Source organism: Polypterus senegalus, chromosome 15 (assembly GCF_016835505.1).
Source record: "Polypterus senegalus isolate Bchr_013 chromosome 15, ASM1683550v1, whole genome shotgun sequence".
Classification (NCBI taxonomy): Eukaryota; Metazoa; Chordata; class Cladistia; order Polypteriformes; family Polypteridae; genus Polypterus; species Polypterus senegalus.
The window spans coordinates 65,888,285-65,903,113 of NC_053168.1; the positions used below are offsets into that span (position 1 = coordinate 65,888,285).

The 14,829-nt window shown below is 36.0% G+C and overlaps 1 protein-coding gene across 1 annotated transcript in view; it reads left to right on the forward strand.

The window, feature by feature from the left end:
- LOC120515947 (cilia- and flagella-associated protein 69-like) overlaps positions 1-14,829 on the forward strand; it is an 89,362-nt gene that overhangs the window by 47,366 nt on the left and 27,167 nt on the right. The window contains exons 15-16 of the mRNA XM_039737338.1: positions 3,251-3,369; positions 5,925-6,006. Coding sequence (XP_039593272.1) covers positions 3,251-3,369; positions 5,925-6,006 — 201 coding nt within the window. The remainder of the gene's footprint in view (positions 1-3,250; positions 3,370-5,924; positions 6,007-14,829) is intronic.

The window sequence follows — 14,829 nt, forward strand, 5'->3', positions numbered from 1 at the left end:
GCATGGACATTGTAAATGCAGATAACAGGATTACTTGGTCACTGACCTGGCCATGACCCTGCCTGACTGCTGTGTCTGTTTATAGCAGAGTGGCAGATCACGCTACAATAAATAACTTTGTCATTCCTGTTTCAAGCTGAATAAAGCTGGTTTTGCTAAAGTACTGAGACTAAGCCTCGTGTTTTCGGGTGCAAGACAGGGACTTATAGCGCGACCCCGATCTTTTATGATTTTCTTCTGTGGCACTTCACTGCACCGCTGTAAGGCTGCTATTGCCCTGCCCCAGCAACGGACAAACAATCTTCCATAGACGCTTCAATTTTGCTTCAGGACGCACTTCAGCGTGTCATTCCTGTTGGTGGCAAAACCTCACAATATGAAGAAGAAGAAAAGGATGATTCAGCTTCTGATTGATAACTGTGCTGCACACAACATGCTTCCATGTTTAGATAATGTTCATATTGAATTCCTCCCACCCAATTGCACAGCAGTGTTTCAGCCATTGGATTTGGCCATCATTCACACCCTGAAAGTGTATTATGGCAAGGAAATGCTAAAAAAAATTCTTGTCAGCGTAACTTGTAGGCAGGAGGAGATTAAAATTAACGCAAAAGAAGCTATTGAAATGATTGCAAACGCCTGGACACAAGTTAAAGAAAACACTATAGTAACAAATGCAGACTCTCATGACAACAAAATATTTGTTAAAACAAAATATTTTTTAGGTCCCTGGGAGTTCGTTGTAATGGAATTTTACCTGTATATTATTAAACAATCCAATATATATTCATAGTTAACAAAATCAACATAATGCAGTATTAAAAAGATATGTTTTATGTTTAGATTTAAAAACAGAAAGTGAGGTACAAGTATAAAGCTCCAAAGGTGCAGGGCATTCCATAACTCATAAGGAGTAATATGTTCTCAAGATTTTAAATTTGTAACAACCTTTGCTGCTGAGTTGTGGACATACTGTACTCTGTTTAGGCTCCAAGTAGGGGGATCAAACCATACCACACTGTGATAATCAAGTAGTGAGGTGACAAAAGCATGGCTAATGGTCACCATTGCCATATCCAAAAGAAAAAGACATAACCTTGAAATTTGCTTCAGATGGAAATACTATTAGTATGTGATTCAAAGGAGAGTAGGGGATCTAAAATCACACCAAGATTTCTAACCTGTGCAGACAGAAATGTAATAAAGCCTGAGATTTTTAATGAAAAATTGTCCATTTTCCTTAAAGTACCTGGAGATGAAATAATAAAAGTCTCAGTTTTTCACTATTTAAACATTTTTCTGATAACCAGTGTTGTATGACAGCCAAAAAGGCAACCAATGCAGGAGGAGGTAATGTTTGCGTAAGTCCTTTGTGTCATTAGCATAACAGTGAAACCGTAGACCATGCAGTTTAATAATGGTACCAAGAGGAAGCATATAAATAATAAAGAGCAGGGGACAAGAACTGATCCCTGAACTATACCATGAAACAAATAAGACAGTTTTGACCTAAACCCACTGGTGGCAACAAATTCCCGTTGGTCCTTAAGGTATAATTTAAACTACAGAAGAGAACTTCCAGTAATGTTTAATTAAAACTTAAGTCTAAACAAAAGAAAATCATGACATGCATAGTAATGTCTAAAAAATGCCTAAGTATTAAGAGACCATGATCAGTTGCAACCAGTTGATCATTGGTCACCCTGCCAAGTGTAGTCTCTGTACTGAGGTCGACCCTAAAACCAAACTGAAATTCCTCAAATAGATCATTAGAGGCAAGATGATCTTTCAGATGGCCTGGAGAAGCACTTTTTAAGATTTAACTAAGGATTGGAAGGTTAGAAATAGGATGATCCGTTTTTAAAGCCCTCAAGGTCAAGGACAGGCTGGAAGGAACCAGTCCAGTAAAAAAGATATGTTAATAGTACTGATGATAAAAGGGAGAAGAAAAGGCAACGTAACCTTAACAAAAAAAAAAGAAGATATCGGATCCAAGATTTAGACAGTGGGCCTAGCAGTTATGATAAGCTTATAGACTACTGGATTGTCCAATAATAAGGGATTAGGTAAGCAGTTTCCAGTTAAGATAAAACATGGACAAACTTCTGACTGAGCAGAACTTTTTTGAAACTCTGAGTAAATCAGACCAATCTTATTATTAAATAATTACAGAAATTCCTTGCAAAGGTCAGATGAAGTAATGAAAGGAAAACTTATTTGCAATTTTATGAAGCTTAATAACAGTAGAGAAAAGAATTATGTTGTTACACTGACCACATAGAATGCTATTTGTATAAAAAGCAGTCTCATGTCATATTTTATATTCCGAGACTTCATTTTAAATTCCTAATTACTGTTTTTTGAAGTCTGAGAATGGTCTCTTCACTTCATATAAGTAGAAGAATGAGGCTGTGAATGGTGAGACGATGAAATACCACAAGAATGTTCACATGGGTTGCTGGAAATAACCAATCTTTTGTTTGCATGTGGCTAGGAAAATCTAAATGCCAGAGCAGTGCACCCACTTTATTTTATATGAAGTAATAAAGAGTACACAAGCAATGGGGGGATATGCAATTCTTCTTCATTTGATGTCTCTCCCTTATATGTAGTTGGGTTTATTTATTTATTTATTTATTTATCTATTTATTTATTTATTGTAAGTAATGCTAGTTGTATTTTCAGTGTGCCATACTTTACTGTACTTGTGTTTTTAGAGTACAACGATAAATTGTTTTATTAGCTTTTAATTTAGTTCAAGAATTGTAAGTGCCTGTACAATGCTAGATTACCAGTCCAAGTAAAAGTTTGGTCTTTATTTTGATTTGCTTGTCCATCCTTTTATTTTCAAACCCAGTTAATCCCATTTAGGTTTGAAGGTGGCTAAAGTCTCTCTCAGTAGGATTGGGTACAATACAGGAAACAGCCCCTGATGATTACATATTGCCTTTAAACTCAAAAAAGCAGTGTAGCATAATTCGCAAAATAAAAGTTATGAAATTTCCTTCTCTCTAATTTTAAACATTTTTACAAGACAGAAGTATTTTTGGTAGCAGTAATCAGTTTTTTTCAAATATTGTCAATGAAATATCCATCTTGTTAGTGTTATTTGTCCACAAGAACCTTTTGACAAATAAAAATAAAGTTTACTGGTTTCTAGGAGGAAATCATGTACAAGATGAAACAAGGTGATATACAAAGCTAAAAACTCTTCCAGATGTGAGTGATAACTGAAATGTGTCTTTTTAAGGAGCTGTTTGGTGGTGATGGTGTGGAAATATTAAAGAAATTAATGAGAATTGACCCTTCAACATTCTACAGTGGATTAGGTCACAATAAGCTCATTCTTGCAACCTTAGATTGCATTTGGTAAGTCCTACTTAAAGTACATTCATTGAGTAAGACCACCTTCTACATTATTGTTTTTTAATTGCTTGAAGAATATTGGCTATGACTTGTGTATTGTAAAATTTACTGATAGTGGTGATACAAGAGTTATGTGAAGAAAACCTTAAAACAATGGAATAATTTTGATAAGAACAAGCCATTCAGACTCACAAAGGTTGCCAATCCTTTTCACCTTGATTTTTCATAATAATACTGAGATCTGAAGGTCCCTAAGGGTCTACTCTCTTCCACTTTATTTCATTTGTCTATGTTTCTTTACATAAAGAAAAACTTTCCAACAATTGAGCAAAATGTACTTTTAACAATTTGAATCTGTGTCCGCATGTTCTTGTTGAAGAACCCATTTTAAAGTAACAGCCAGAATAACAGTACCAATTCCTTTGTTAATTTAAAACATTTGTTATGTTAAGTCTGCTAAAATTGGAAAGGTTCAACTACTTTAATCTTTCCTCTTAACTCACAAGTTAAACTTACTGAATCAATTTAATTTCACTTCTCTGGATATTTTCTAGTACTGCTAAGTATTTTTTGCATCATGGAGACCAAAGCTGTACATAGTACTCCTGAGGCAGCCTCACTAATGAGTTGTATAGTGCATGCCTAACCTCCCCTGACTTGTCGTGCCATATAACCTATCAACCTGTGAGCCTCCTTGATTGCTTCTGTACATTGCCTGGATATAGACAGTAACAAGTCCTCAGTGACGCCTAGGTCCTTCTTAAAGTGTGCATTCCAGTTTCTGACTGTCTTTTATGTATTTAGATCTGATGGTATTACCTCCTATGTGTAATACCTCACATGTACTTAAATTAGGGTTCTTTCAGTAGATGGGACAATTAAAGGGTGCACACAGAGGATTGCACATTTATGGTGGTACAGAAGAAACTAGCCTTAGTTTTCAGGACAATATGATGCCCACATTCTTTTGTCCTGGGAGAAAGCACCACCATACTTTTCTGGTGTTGATATTGTGTTTTTAATATTTTTATACCAATGTAGGTTAGCTCAAGCTGGCAAAATTGATAACTTGCTACAAGCAGGCATCTAATGAACGTGTCTCTGCCTGAAGTTTCAGATGATTTAGATGGGAACTACAGATTGACTAAGTTTTTGTGGTAACCCTGTGTTATAAACATCTGGAGACTGTTGTTCTATAAAACATCTTGCCAATTGATAATAGTTTTGATGCCAGGTGTTTTAGTAGCTAAGAAACGAAAAACTAGTATTGTGATGTTCTGTTTGGTGTGGAACTTTTCACATGTGTCAGTTTTGTAACCCTGTCCTCAGCTGTTTTGACCTCCTTTGTAAGTCGCTTTGGATATAAATGTCTGCTAAGTGAGTAAATGTAAACTTGGCCTGAGGAAATCAAACATCGAACATTCAAATTTTACAAGATATATAACAATGTGTTAAAAATATCACCATATTTACTGCTTTACAGCTTGACTATGTCATAAAGGACAGACTGACAGGGATTTCTGAGATTGTAAGAGTGCTGAAATAGTAATACAAAAGTGTTAAAAAATGTACTACAGTACATATAAAAAATCATAGCAATGGTTTTCTTTATATATAATACGCTACCGTGGCTGTTTGTTTGTCTGTTCAGGATTTTAAATCACCTGTAGCTCGCAAACTGTTTGACCTGTTGACCTGAAATTTGGTACACATATACTACATGACATCTACTATACACTTTCGCGGTGATGATTCACCTCCAAGGTTATCCATCCATCCATTATCCAACCCGCTATATCCTAACTACAGGGTCACGGGGGTCTGCTGGAGCCAATCCCAGCCAACACAGAGCGCAAGGCAGGAAACAAACCCCGGGCAGGGCGTGCAAACACACACACCCACACACCAAGCACACACTAGGGACAATTTAGAATCGCCAATGCACCAAACCTGCATGTCTTTGGACTGTGGGAGGAAACCCACACAGACACAGGGAGAACATTCAAACTCCATGCACGAAGGACCCGGGAAGTGAACCCAGGTCTCCTAACTGCGAGGCAGCAGCGCTACCTACTTTTTATTTTTATTTTATTGTAGAATCAACTCTCGGCAGTGGCCAGCAGGGCGGCCATTCAGTGCATGCTTACGGACGCTGTTCTCATCCCTAAGACCTTCACCGTAATTTTCCCTACATCTTTATATATTAAATCAATCTTGAGGCAGATTGAAGATTTAAGTGCCAGTTTAAGAGAAAAATTTAAAGAAAACGTACTAAGTAATTGTAAGACAAACACTAACTTAATCAGTTTTAACATCAAAAGATGCCTACGAAAGAAGATAAGAAACGGGGCGCTAGGGCTAGAGAAAAGAGGAGCTGCTCAGCAAGCAGTAAGCGCATCAACCTCTGAGCAAGTGAATGCTAAACGTACAGAGAAAGAGTATGAAAACTGTAGATGCTCAATTCAAGTGTATTCGTGCAGTGCATCGTTACTGGTATCATTACAATTAAGTAAAGTTTGTAATGAAAATACTTAAATAATGTGATTTCTCATTTTTAGGTCCTGCATTGTGGGGTGTTACACCATAGAGGACATTTTTTTGGAAAAAGAAGGTATTTTCCTGCTTTTGGATTTACTTGAAGTAAGTAATGCTGAACTGTAACAGTCTTATTTATACACAACATCTATATGCATTCTTATATAAATTTATTGTCAAACTCATTCTATCCAGCTGAGCCTCTTATGGGCTGAAGATTATCTTAACACTATCAGCTACAAGACGGGGACCCTAGATGGAGTGGTACTCCATTCTCCATTGCAAGAAACACTTGTGCTGACACCTACAATGAACTGAATTAGAGTTAACAGTTAATCTGTCATGCAGTTCTTTGGGGTGTATATGTTGCCCAAAGTACTCAAATAATAACACAAGCAGACATGGCAGAGTCAATAGAGACAGTAAAAGTATATGGTATTTGAACCCAGTATATTGGAGCACAGCTACAATCACCAAGAATTCAATTGTTTAATTTTTAACATAATACTCCCAAACCCACTTAATCTAACTCAGAATGGACCAATACATAATAAAATATTAACCCAGCTCACAAATGTATAGTATTTGGGTAAAAAACTGGAGTGTCTGGAGAAAAAATCTGTGCAGACACAGAAAAAGAATCAGGATTCAAACACAGGACTTTGAAACTATTAGGCAGAAGTGCTTTAAACAACAGGACACTGCCCTCATATTGATAAAAGTAAAGAGTCTTTGTTATGCCTAAGCAATTATTATTAAATAAAGGTCTTGCTTGTTATATTTAAGTCAGTGAAATTTTCCAACAAAGAAAAAATATTTAGCGTACTTTTGAAATTTAATCAGGTTTGAAAATACAAATAGTGTTTTTTAGAACATTAGAACAGTTGTAATGAGAACAGACTATTTATCCCAGCAAGCATATCCATTCTATTCACCTAGATTGGCTAAAATAACATCAAATCAAAATCTGAAAAGGTCCTAAAGTCTAACTCACCAACACTACTTGATACTTAATTGCATGTGTCCATGGTTCTTTATGTGAAGAAACATATTCTAACAATTGTGTGAAATGTGCCCTTAATGGATAACTTCAGTATTTTTCAAGCCAAAGTTACAGGCATGATATATATTTCTTTGCCACATGAAATTGCATTCCAAGGTAAAGAATATTTTATACATTTTAATAAACAACTAGCCTGCTCTTGCATTTTATAATTTAGCTAATGGGTACTGTAATCCCAATGTGCAAAAAGAAAACATTAAAACTTACCTAATAATTCAATTTCTCAAGAAAAATTTTATTGAGTATTATTCCATCGTCTGAGATTGTCCATATATTAAAAAACAGTGTATCAATTGTAAGAAAACACAGGACAATTGACAAAGAGTTAGGGATGCACCCTGTATATTGTAGTGAAACCAAGTAGTCCATAGAGACTGTTGGAATTCCAAACTGGGACTGACTGAAAGGGAAAATGGGAGGCTTTTATAGGAGGGAGGCAGGAAGGACGGGTTTGCAGGAACAGGAATTGGCATGAGGTCATCTGTGGGTGCTGGTACTAATGTCATCAAGGAGGTCTGGAACTGAGTTCAGGAATGGGAGGAAGTGACATGTTTAGCTGGCCTTTTCTTTGGGAGGTCTGAAGAAAGAGTTGAACATTAATGTTCAACACCAACCCCTGGTCATGCGTCTCAATACCCCGATTTGAACTGTTTGACTGCCTCCCAAGCACATGTGTGTGACACGATATCATTTTAAAAAGAAAAAAAAATGTTTTAAAGATCCAACCTTTTTTAAAAGGAGACCGTCCGTATGCTTCACTTTGCTGATTGTTTTCCTCTACAGCAATCCTTCAGAGCCAGGAACATAAATTCACCTTGGAAAGTCATCTTTAAGAACCATTATTGACATTATTAAATGCCCAGATGTGAATTGTTGTCTCTGTTCTATAAACAACTAGATAATAATAACTAAAAATGTCATATAATTGCTTACATTCTTTTCTAATACAGAAGCTCATTTCATTATTTCACAGAGCTATTGCCTGCTGCAGCATGGTCTAGTGAGACCAAAATTACAATCAAGTGACAAGACCTGAATGGATGTCGTAGGCATACATTTAGTTTTAATCAGATTGAAGTTTAGTACAAATGTTTTAGCATAGGCAAAGTGGTAGTGCAGAGCTGTCATTCCTGCCTCGCAGCACAAGGTTCTGTATAGAGTTTGCATGCTTTATCCAGATATTTATGGATTGACCGGTATCCATGTTTGTCAGTAAGCATACTCACTCACTTTGTCTCTATCGCGCACTCTGCCTTTTTCATTTTCAAAGTACTTCTTTTTACTGTGCATGTACATGACATGCCACAGAAAGTGTGACATGCAGGCGGATTGACTACTTTAAAAATCTAATGTAGTATAATCAAATCAGTTCAAGTTCATTGTTAAGTTTATAGAGTAAAATGAAACTTGACACAAATCTCACTCTGTTAGGAATAAATAATGATATGATTTAAGTGCACATCTGTCTGTGGTTGCAAGCTATGCCAGAGTATAACCACTGAAGAAACAGAATTACAGAAACAGAATAATAAGAAAAATTCAGCTTGGTAGTACATTGGCATGGTCATGGTCAGTTTATTTTGTTGTTACAGGGATGCCTCAGAAACATGGAAGCCAGGTTTCTTAAATCGAAAACTTTGCTACTTCAAACTTGTATTCAATACGCTTTTTCCCCACATTGGGACCACAGTGCTCATTAGCTCTATTATGAAATGTAAGAGCAGACTTATTATGTTTTTTTTTTTAATTTATAAAATATGCTTTACTTTAGAATGCAGTTTCATTTGTAAAATTAATAAATAAAGTACCATGATTGTGAAGAAATAATTTCAACTTGAAAAATACCATACTTATCCTTTAACAAGTATATAACCATTTAACATTTTAAACACTTCTGTTGTTTCACCTCTCAACCTCTATTTAGTAAAATTGAAACAATCTCTCCTCCTAGGTCTAATCTCTCAGCCTAGTCACTTTTCTCTGGACTCTCTCTAGTGCTGCAGCTTCCTTTATGTAATACGGAGTTGAAAGCTATACACAGTACTCCAGATAAGACCTAACTGGTGTATCATATAAATAAAGCTTAGCCTCCCTTGACTTGTACTCCACACATCATGATATATAAACTAACATTCTATTAGCCTTCTTGATTGCTTCTGTACACTATCTTGATGTAGATAGCAATGAGTCAACTGCAACTCTTAGATCCTTCTCTCAAGGTGTACTTTCAAGTTTCAGACTTCCCATTGTGTGTTCAAATGTAATACCTTACATTTAGTTACATGAAAGTTAATCTGCCACAAAACTTTTCAATCTTGTATTCTATTCAAGTCCCTTTGAAACAATTTATCTGATACTCTCTGCCCATCCGTGTACATAGTTTTGTATTCTCTGCAAGCCTAAACAGCTTATTGATCATATTCTTGTCTAGATCATTTATGTATATCAAAAAGAGAAGCATCCCCAGGACAGATTCCTGTGGGACACTGCTTTGTCTAATTCTGAAAAAGTTCCCCTCACAGTTACCTGTTGCTTGCTGTGTTTGAGACAATTTTGAAAACACTTGTACACCATGCCTTCATTTCCCACATCTTCACTAAAATACCTGTTCTACAAATAGACATGTGCTACTTGAGCTTTTCTTTAATAATTGCTTCCATAATTTACCTGTGATGCATGTAAAGTTTCCTGGCCTATTTACGAGACTAAATGAATTTCTGAAATTTATGTAGCAGTATCACTCAGCACTAAAAAATCAAATTATTTATCAGTGCCATTATAATTACCCAAGTGTGGCATAAGCTCAATATATGAAGTCGTTTTTGAACAAATAATACTAGCATGAGAGCATGAACCCTTGGCTTCTAATCATTGACGTTTGTTTAATGTAACACACTCTTATTGTCTTTGGACGCAGAAAAAGCATTTGACATGATTGAATGGGACTACTGATTCACCACGTTGCACAAATTTGGGTTTGGCCCAAATATAGCATGGATCATACCAGTCCAGAAGCTTCTGTTTGTATTAACAACATTATGTCAAACTACTTCAAACTAGAACGTAGTACTCAACAAGGATGCCTGCAATCACCACTGAGCCATTGGCCATTCACTTTCGAAATGTATCAGACATAAAGGAATTACCAGAGAAGGACTTCAGCAGAAAATATCACTATACGCAGATGGTCTGGTACTGTAAATATCAGACCTACAAATTTCCATAGAAGCAGTCCTCAGTGCAGTAGCAGAATTTAAAAAGATATCTGGACTCAAAAGTAATTTGAATAAAATTGTGCTTTTTCTACTGAACTAAGTAGTGCACAATATTAGACTGTACTTTATCCTTTCAGTCCCACATCAATAACATCTCCCGGTCTGCATATTTCCACTTGCATAACATTAATCGTATTCGCCCCTCCCTCACTCCCCACATCACTGCTATCCTTGTTCATAGCCTTGTCACTTCTCGTCTGGATTATTGCAATTCCCTTTTCTTTGATCTTTCTCGCAAATCTCTTCATAAGCTTCAACTGGTCCAGAATTCAGCTGCCTGCATCATTACTAGAATCCCCTCTATTCACCATATCACTCCTTTTTTTGCAGCAGCTTCATTGGCTTCCAGTTCAGTTCCGAGTTCAATTCAGAATTCTCCTACTAACTTTTAAGGCTATCTACAACCTTGCCCCTCCATATCTGTCTGACCTCCTCCATGTTGCCATTCCCTCCCATACCCTTAGATCCTCTTCCTCCATCCACTTGACTGTCCCCTTTGTCCGTTTTACCACTATGGGGAGCAGAGCATTCAGTTGCTGTGCTCCCCAGCTTTGGAACTCACTACCACCTGAGCTTAGAAATATTGAATCATTTTCCTTTTCAAATCTAAACTTAAAACCCATTTGTTTAAGACTGCTTTTTCTCTTTGATTACAATTACTCTGTCTGATCTTAACTTTTATATTTTACTTTGGTTTATAATCTGTGTTTTGTCTATTGTTCGGTGTCCTTGAGTGTTTAGAAAGGCGTCTACAAATAAATAAAATGTATTATTATTATTATTATTATTATTATTATTATTGTTTATTTTAGCAGATCAGTTCAGATACCTAGGGGTAAATATTACAAGTAAATATAGAGATTTTTTTCAACAAAAATTTGCTAGCTGCATGGAAAAAATTAAACAAGATGTGAACAGATGGTCTACCCTCCATTGCACATTAGCAGGGAGAATCAATACTGTCAAGATGAACATCCTTCTCAAACTTCTATTTCTATTTCAGAGCATCCCCATATACATTAACAAATCGCTCTTTGAAGAAACTAGATTCAATTATAACCTACTTTATTTGGAGCTCACAACATCCACACATGCACAGGCTGATACTACAGTGGCCTAAAGCTGAAGGGGGCAATGCACTACCTAACTTTTAATTTTATTATACAACCTGGAAAGACCTGGAAATCAACACAAATTGATGAATATACACAAGCCTGGTCTGCAATAGAAATAAAATCTTGCTGTACTTCTTTATATTCCTTAATTTTTGCATATAAATAAATGCAAATAAATCATCATTATACAGATAATCCAATTGTCCATCAATCATTCAGAATATTGTACCAATGCAGGAAGCACTTTAAGACAGAGAAGCTCGTATCTGTTTCACCTTCACATGATAATCACCTTTTCTGTCCTCTCAGACCTACACAGTATTTAATGTCTAGAAAACATCTGGGATTAAAACTCTTAGAGATTTGTATATAGATGTCTTTACATCTTATGGACAATTATGCTTCAAATTTAACTTCCCATCAGCACAAATACTTCTATTACTTTCAAAGCAGAATTTTTTCTAAAAGGAATATGGCCAATTTTCCTCAACCTCCCCGCCCATTTCTATTCCAGAGGCAATACTGATCAGTCTTGAAGTCTCAGACAGCATCTCAACAATATATAAAAATGTGTTAAAGTATTTTTCTTTCAAAGATACCAGGGTCTGGTGGGAGAAGGATCTTTCACTTAACATCTCTGAAAAGGAGTTGAAGGCAGCCTTGCATAGAATATACTCCATCTCCATATGCACAAAACATTCAATCATCCAGCTTAAAATCTTTTATCAAGCATATTTATCTTGTTTAAAAATGTCCAAAATGTATCCAGGTCAAGATTCAACATTGCATTGTCTAAACATTGCAGTCTAGCTCCAGCCTCACTGGGTGACATGTCCTGGGCGTGCATCAAATTAACATCATTCAATGCCTATCAGACTGCCTTAGTATCACAATCTCTCCTAATCCATTAACAGCTGTGTTTGGTGTACCCCTGAATGGGTTTAAAGTGGTTTAAAGTGGAGAAGGACAAATTGATTGTAATTACTTCTACCACACTACTAGCACAGAGGCTTATCTTGCTCAACTGGAAGAATCCCAGCCCACCTGTTACAAGTCAGGGGGTAACAGGTGTTCTATACTATTTGAAACTGTAAAGAAATAAATTCTCACTTAAAGGATCTGTTCAAAGCTTTTTTAAAATATGGCAGGATCTATTTAGTCAAATCTTAGAATAAGCGTTTATATTGGGGGAATGGACATTCTGCTTTCTTTGTTGTTTTAAAAGATTTGCTCTTGCTGTTGGCTCTCCTCTCTCTCGGGCAGGGGGTTGAATTCTAAATTATTAAGTTTGACTGGATTGTATGGATTGTTTTCTTCAAATAAAATCAATAAAATTTAAAAAAATGTAACAAGATTGTTATTGTTTAGTAAGACAACCAACGTCCTTTTTCATAGCAAGAAAAAAACAAATGAAAATATGATGAGATAGGTAAGAGAATGAGTTCCTGCATATCGCTGCCTGCATTTAATGTCTTTTCAGACACCACCTGGACAGCCTGAAAGCAATCTGTAAATTGTGTCTGTGGATATTTGATTTATATAATCGGTTATTTTTTCCCACAGTTCATAAATGAAGATAAGTAAATTAATTTGTTCATGTATTAAAAATTATGCACACTCCTTCAGGCTGTGCACTATATGCTTATTTCTCAAATACATAGGGAATAAGTCAAGTACAATTAAATGAAAACAAATTGTTTTAATTTGAAAGTGATGAACAGTAATATAAAAACAGTAATAAGTAATAACTTGCCAAAACTCCACACCAGACTGGTATACATCCTCTTCTCTAAAATCAAGATATTTTGACAATTCCAGCCTCTGTCTCTTCTTTTTCATCCTCACTGGGCTGCCTGCTTTCACAGCAGTGGTGTGTAGCATTATACTCACAAATACAGTGCAGCACAGCCGAGGTGAAAACCTCATGCCAAGTGGGTTTGTCATATGCAGTGTCTATATTGCTTTTCACCAGCCTGCAAGTTTAGTGACATGCTCTTGTATGGCAGTTCTTTGTGAATTATTTACAGGTGTTAATATGCATGGATGAGAGTAATATCCACAATCTCTCAGTAGCCATCCACTTCAAAACTCACAGTTTATTGCCTTCTAACACTCTGCTGAATTGGGCCAGATGAAGGCATAATGTAGTGTATATTCCCAGGTCACATTGCCTCAATATCTATAAAAAGTAAATGGCAACTGCAAATCATCTGTATGCTAAATGCAGAGAACCTATATGGCAGGTATGACTAAACTTCATGAAGCTTGCAATACATATGAGATAAAGCCCAATAATTTTACTTAATTAATGTGTGAGGTCTGGATTCATTATTTGATGGTTGGTGACACAGGTACAGAAGTGAATAGGTATTCTGTTCATAGGGTGTCTTTATTGCAGCCATACTGTCTCTCTCCAAAGATACCAACACATATTGTCCCGCCTCCCTCACTTCCAATTCATGTATATGTCTTTTCTATTATCCAACTTTTCCCCTTGAACAATTGCAGTATGGTAAACCTCTTGGTCAAAGTAAAGCTAGTTGCTACTTTAGAGTGCAGATTTGTTAAAACTTTTAAAATACATTGAAACATCATCAAGTTGTAATTATTAACATAGGAAATTATTTACATAAATGTAAGCTGCTTGTTTGTCTGGTCTGATTGTGCGGGCAAAAGAGATAGCCCATACATGCTGTTTTGAAATAGACTGGTGATTGGAAACAGCACCCCTGAAAACGGGACATCCAGTTTCTAAGTCAATTTGCATAAATCACATCATTTTTCAAAAGGCAGAGGAAGTACAACAATTGGAGGAATTTGCAAACTATTCAAATGGATCAGCAACTACATTCCAGGTTAAAAGAACTACAGATCTGTCTAGATAGGTGATGGTCAGCATTCATCTCCAGGAACAGTAGCTTCCTGAATCCTGCATTGCCCTTAGTTAAGTCAAGCAGACCCAGGTGAGCTCGTTGAAGTTCTTTTTTTACTGTAGTTTTGGCGCAGTACTGACTGTGGAAACATTTTACATTTAAAAATTCATTCGTTTTATTGGCTAGCTCTTAGCATCCATCCAATATAAATAAACTGCTTGAATTATGGAATCTTTTGTGAACTTTGGGAGGCTCTGGGTTCTGTATTACACTTTATATATTTTTATTCATACTTATGGGGGTTATTGTGTCTTAGGGAGAATAAAGTTCATTTCTGTTTTCATCCTTATGTCTTTATTTTTAAACGTATTATATATTTTTTTTGGCTTTTCAAAAATTGTCTAGTAAGAACTGTCTTATATAATACACATTTGACTGTTTAATGTTGATCATATAGAAAGAGGGACGTATGGTGAGGCACTTTGGGGGGTGATATTAGTCTATCCTTATTAGCTGCCATACAGTTTAGGAAAGTGAGTGCCCTATTTGTTACAGCATCTATATCATATGTTGCATTTTTTGATGAAATTATATCAACTAGT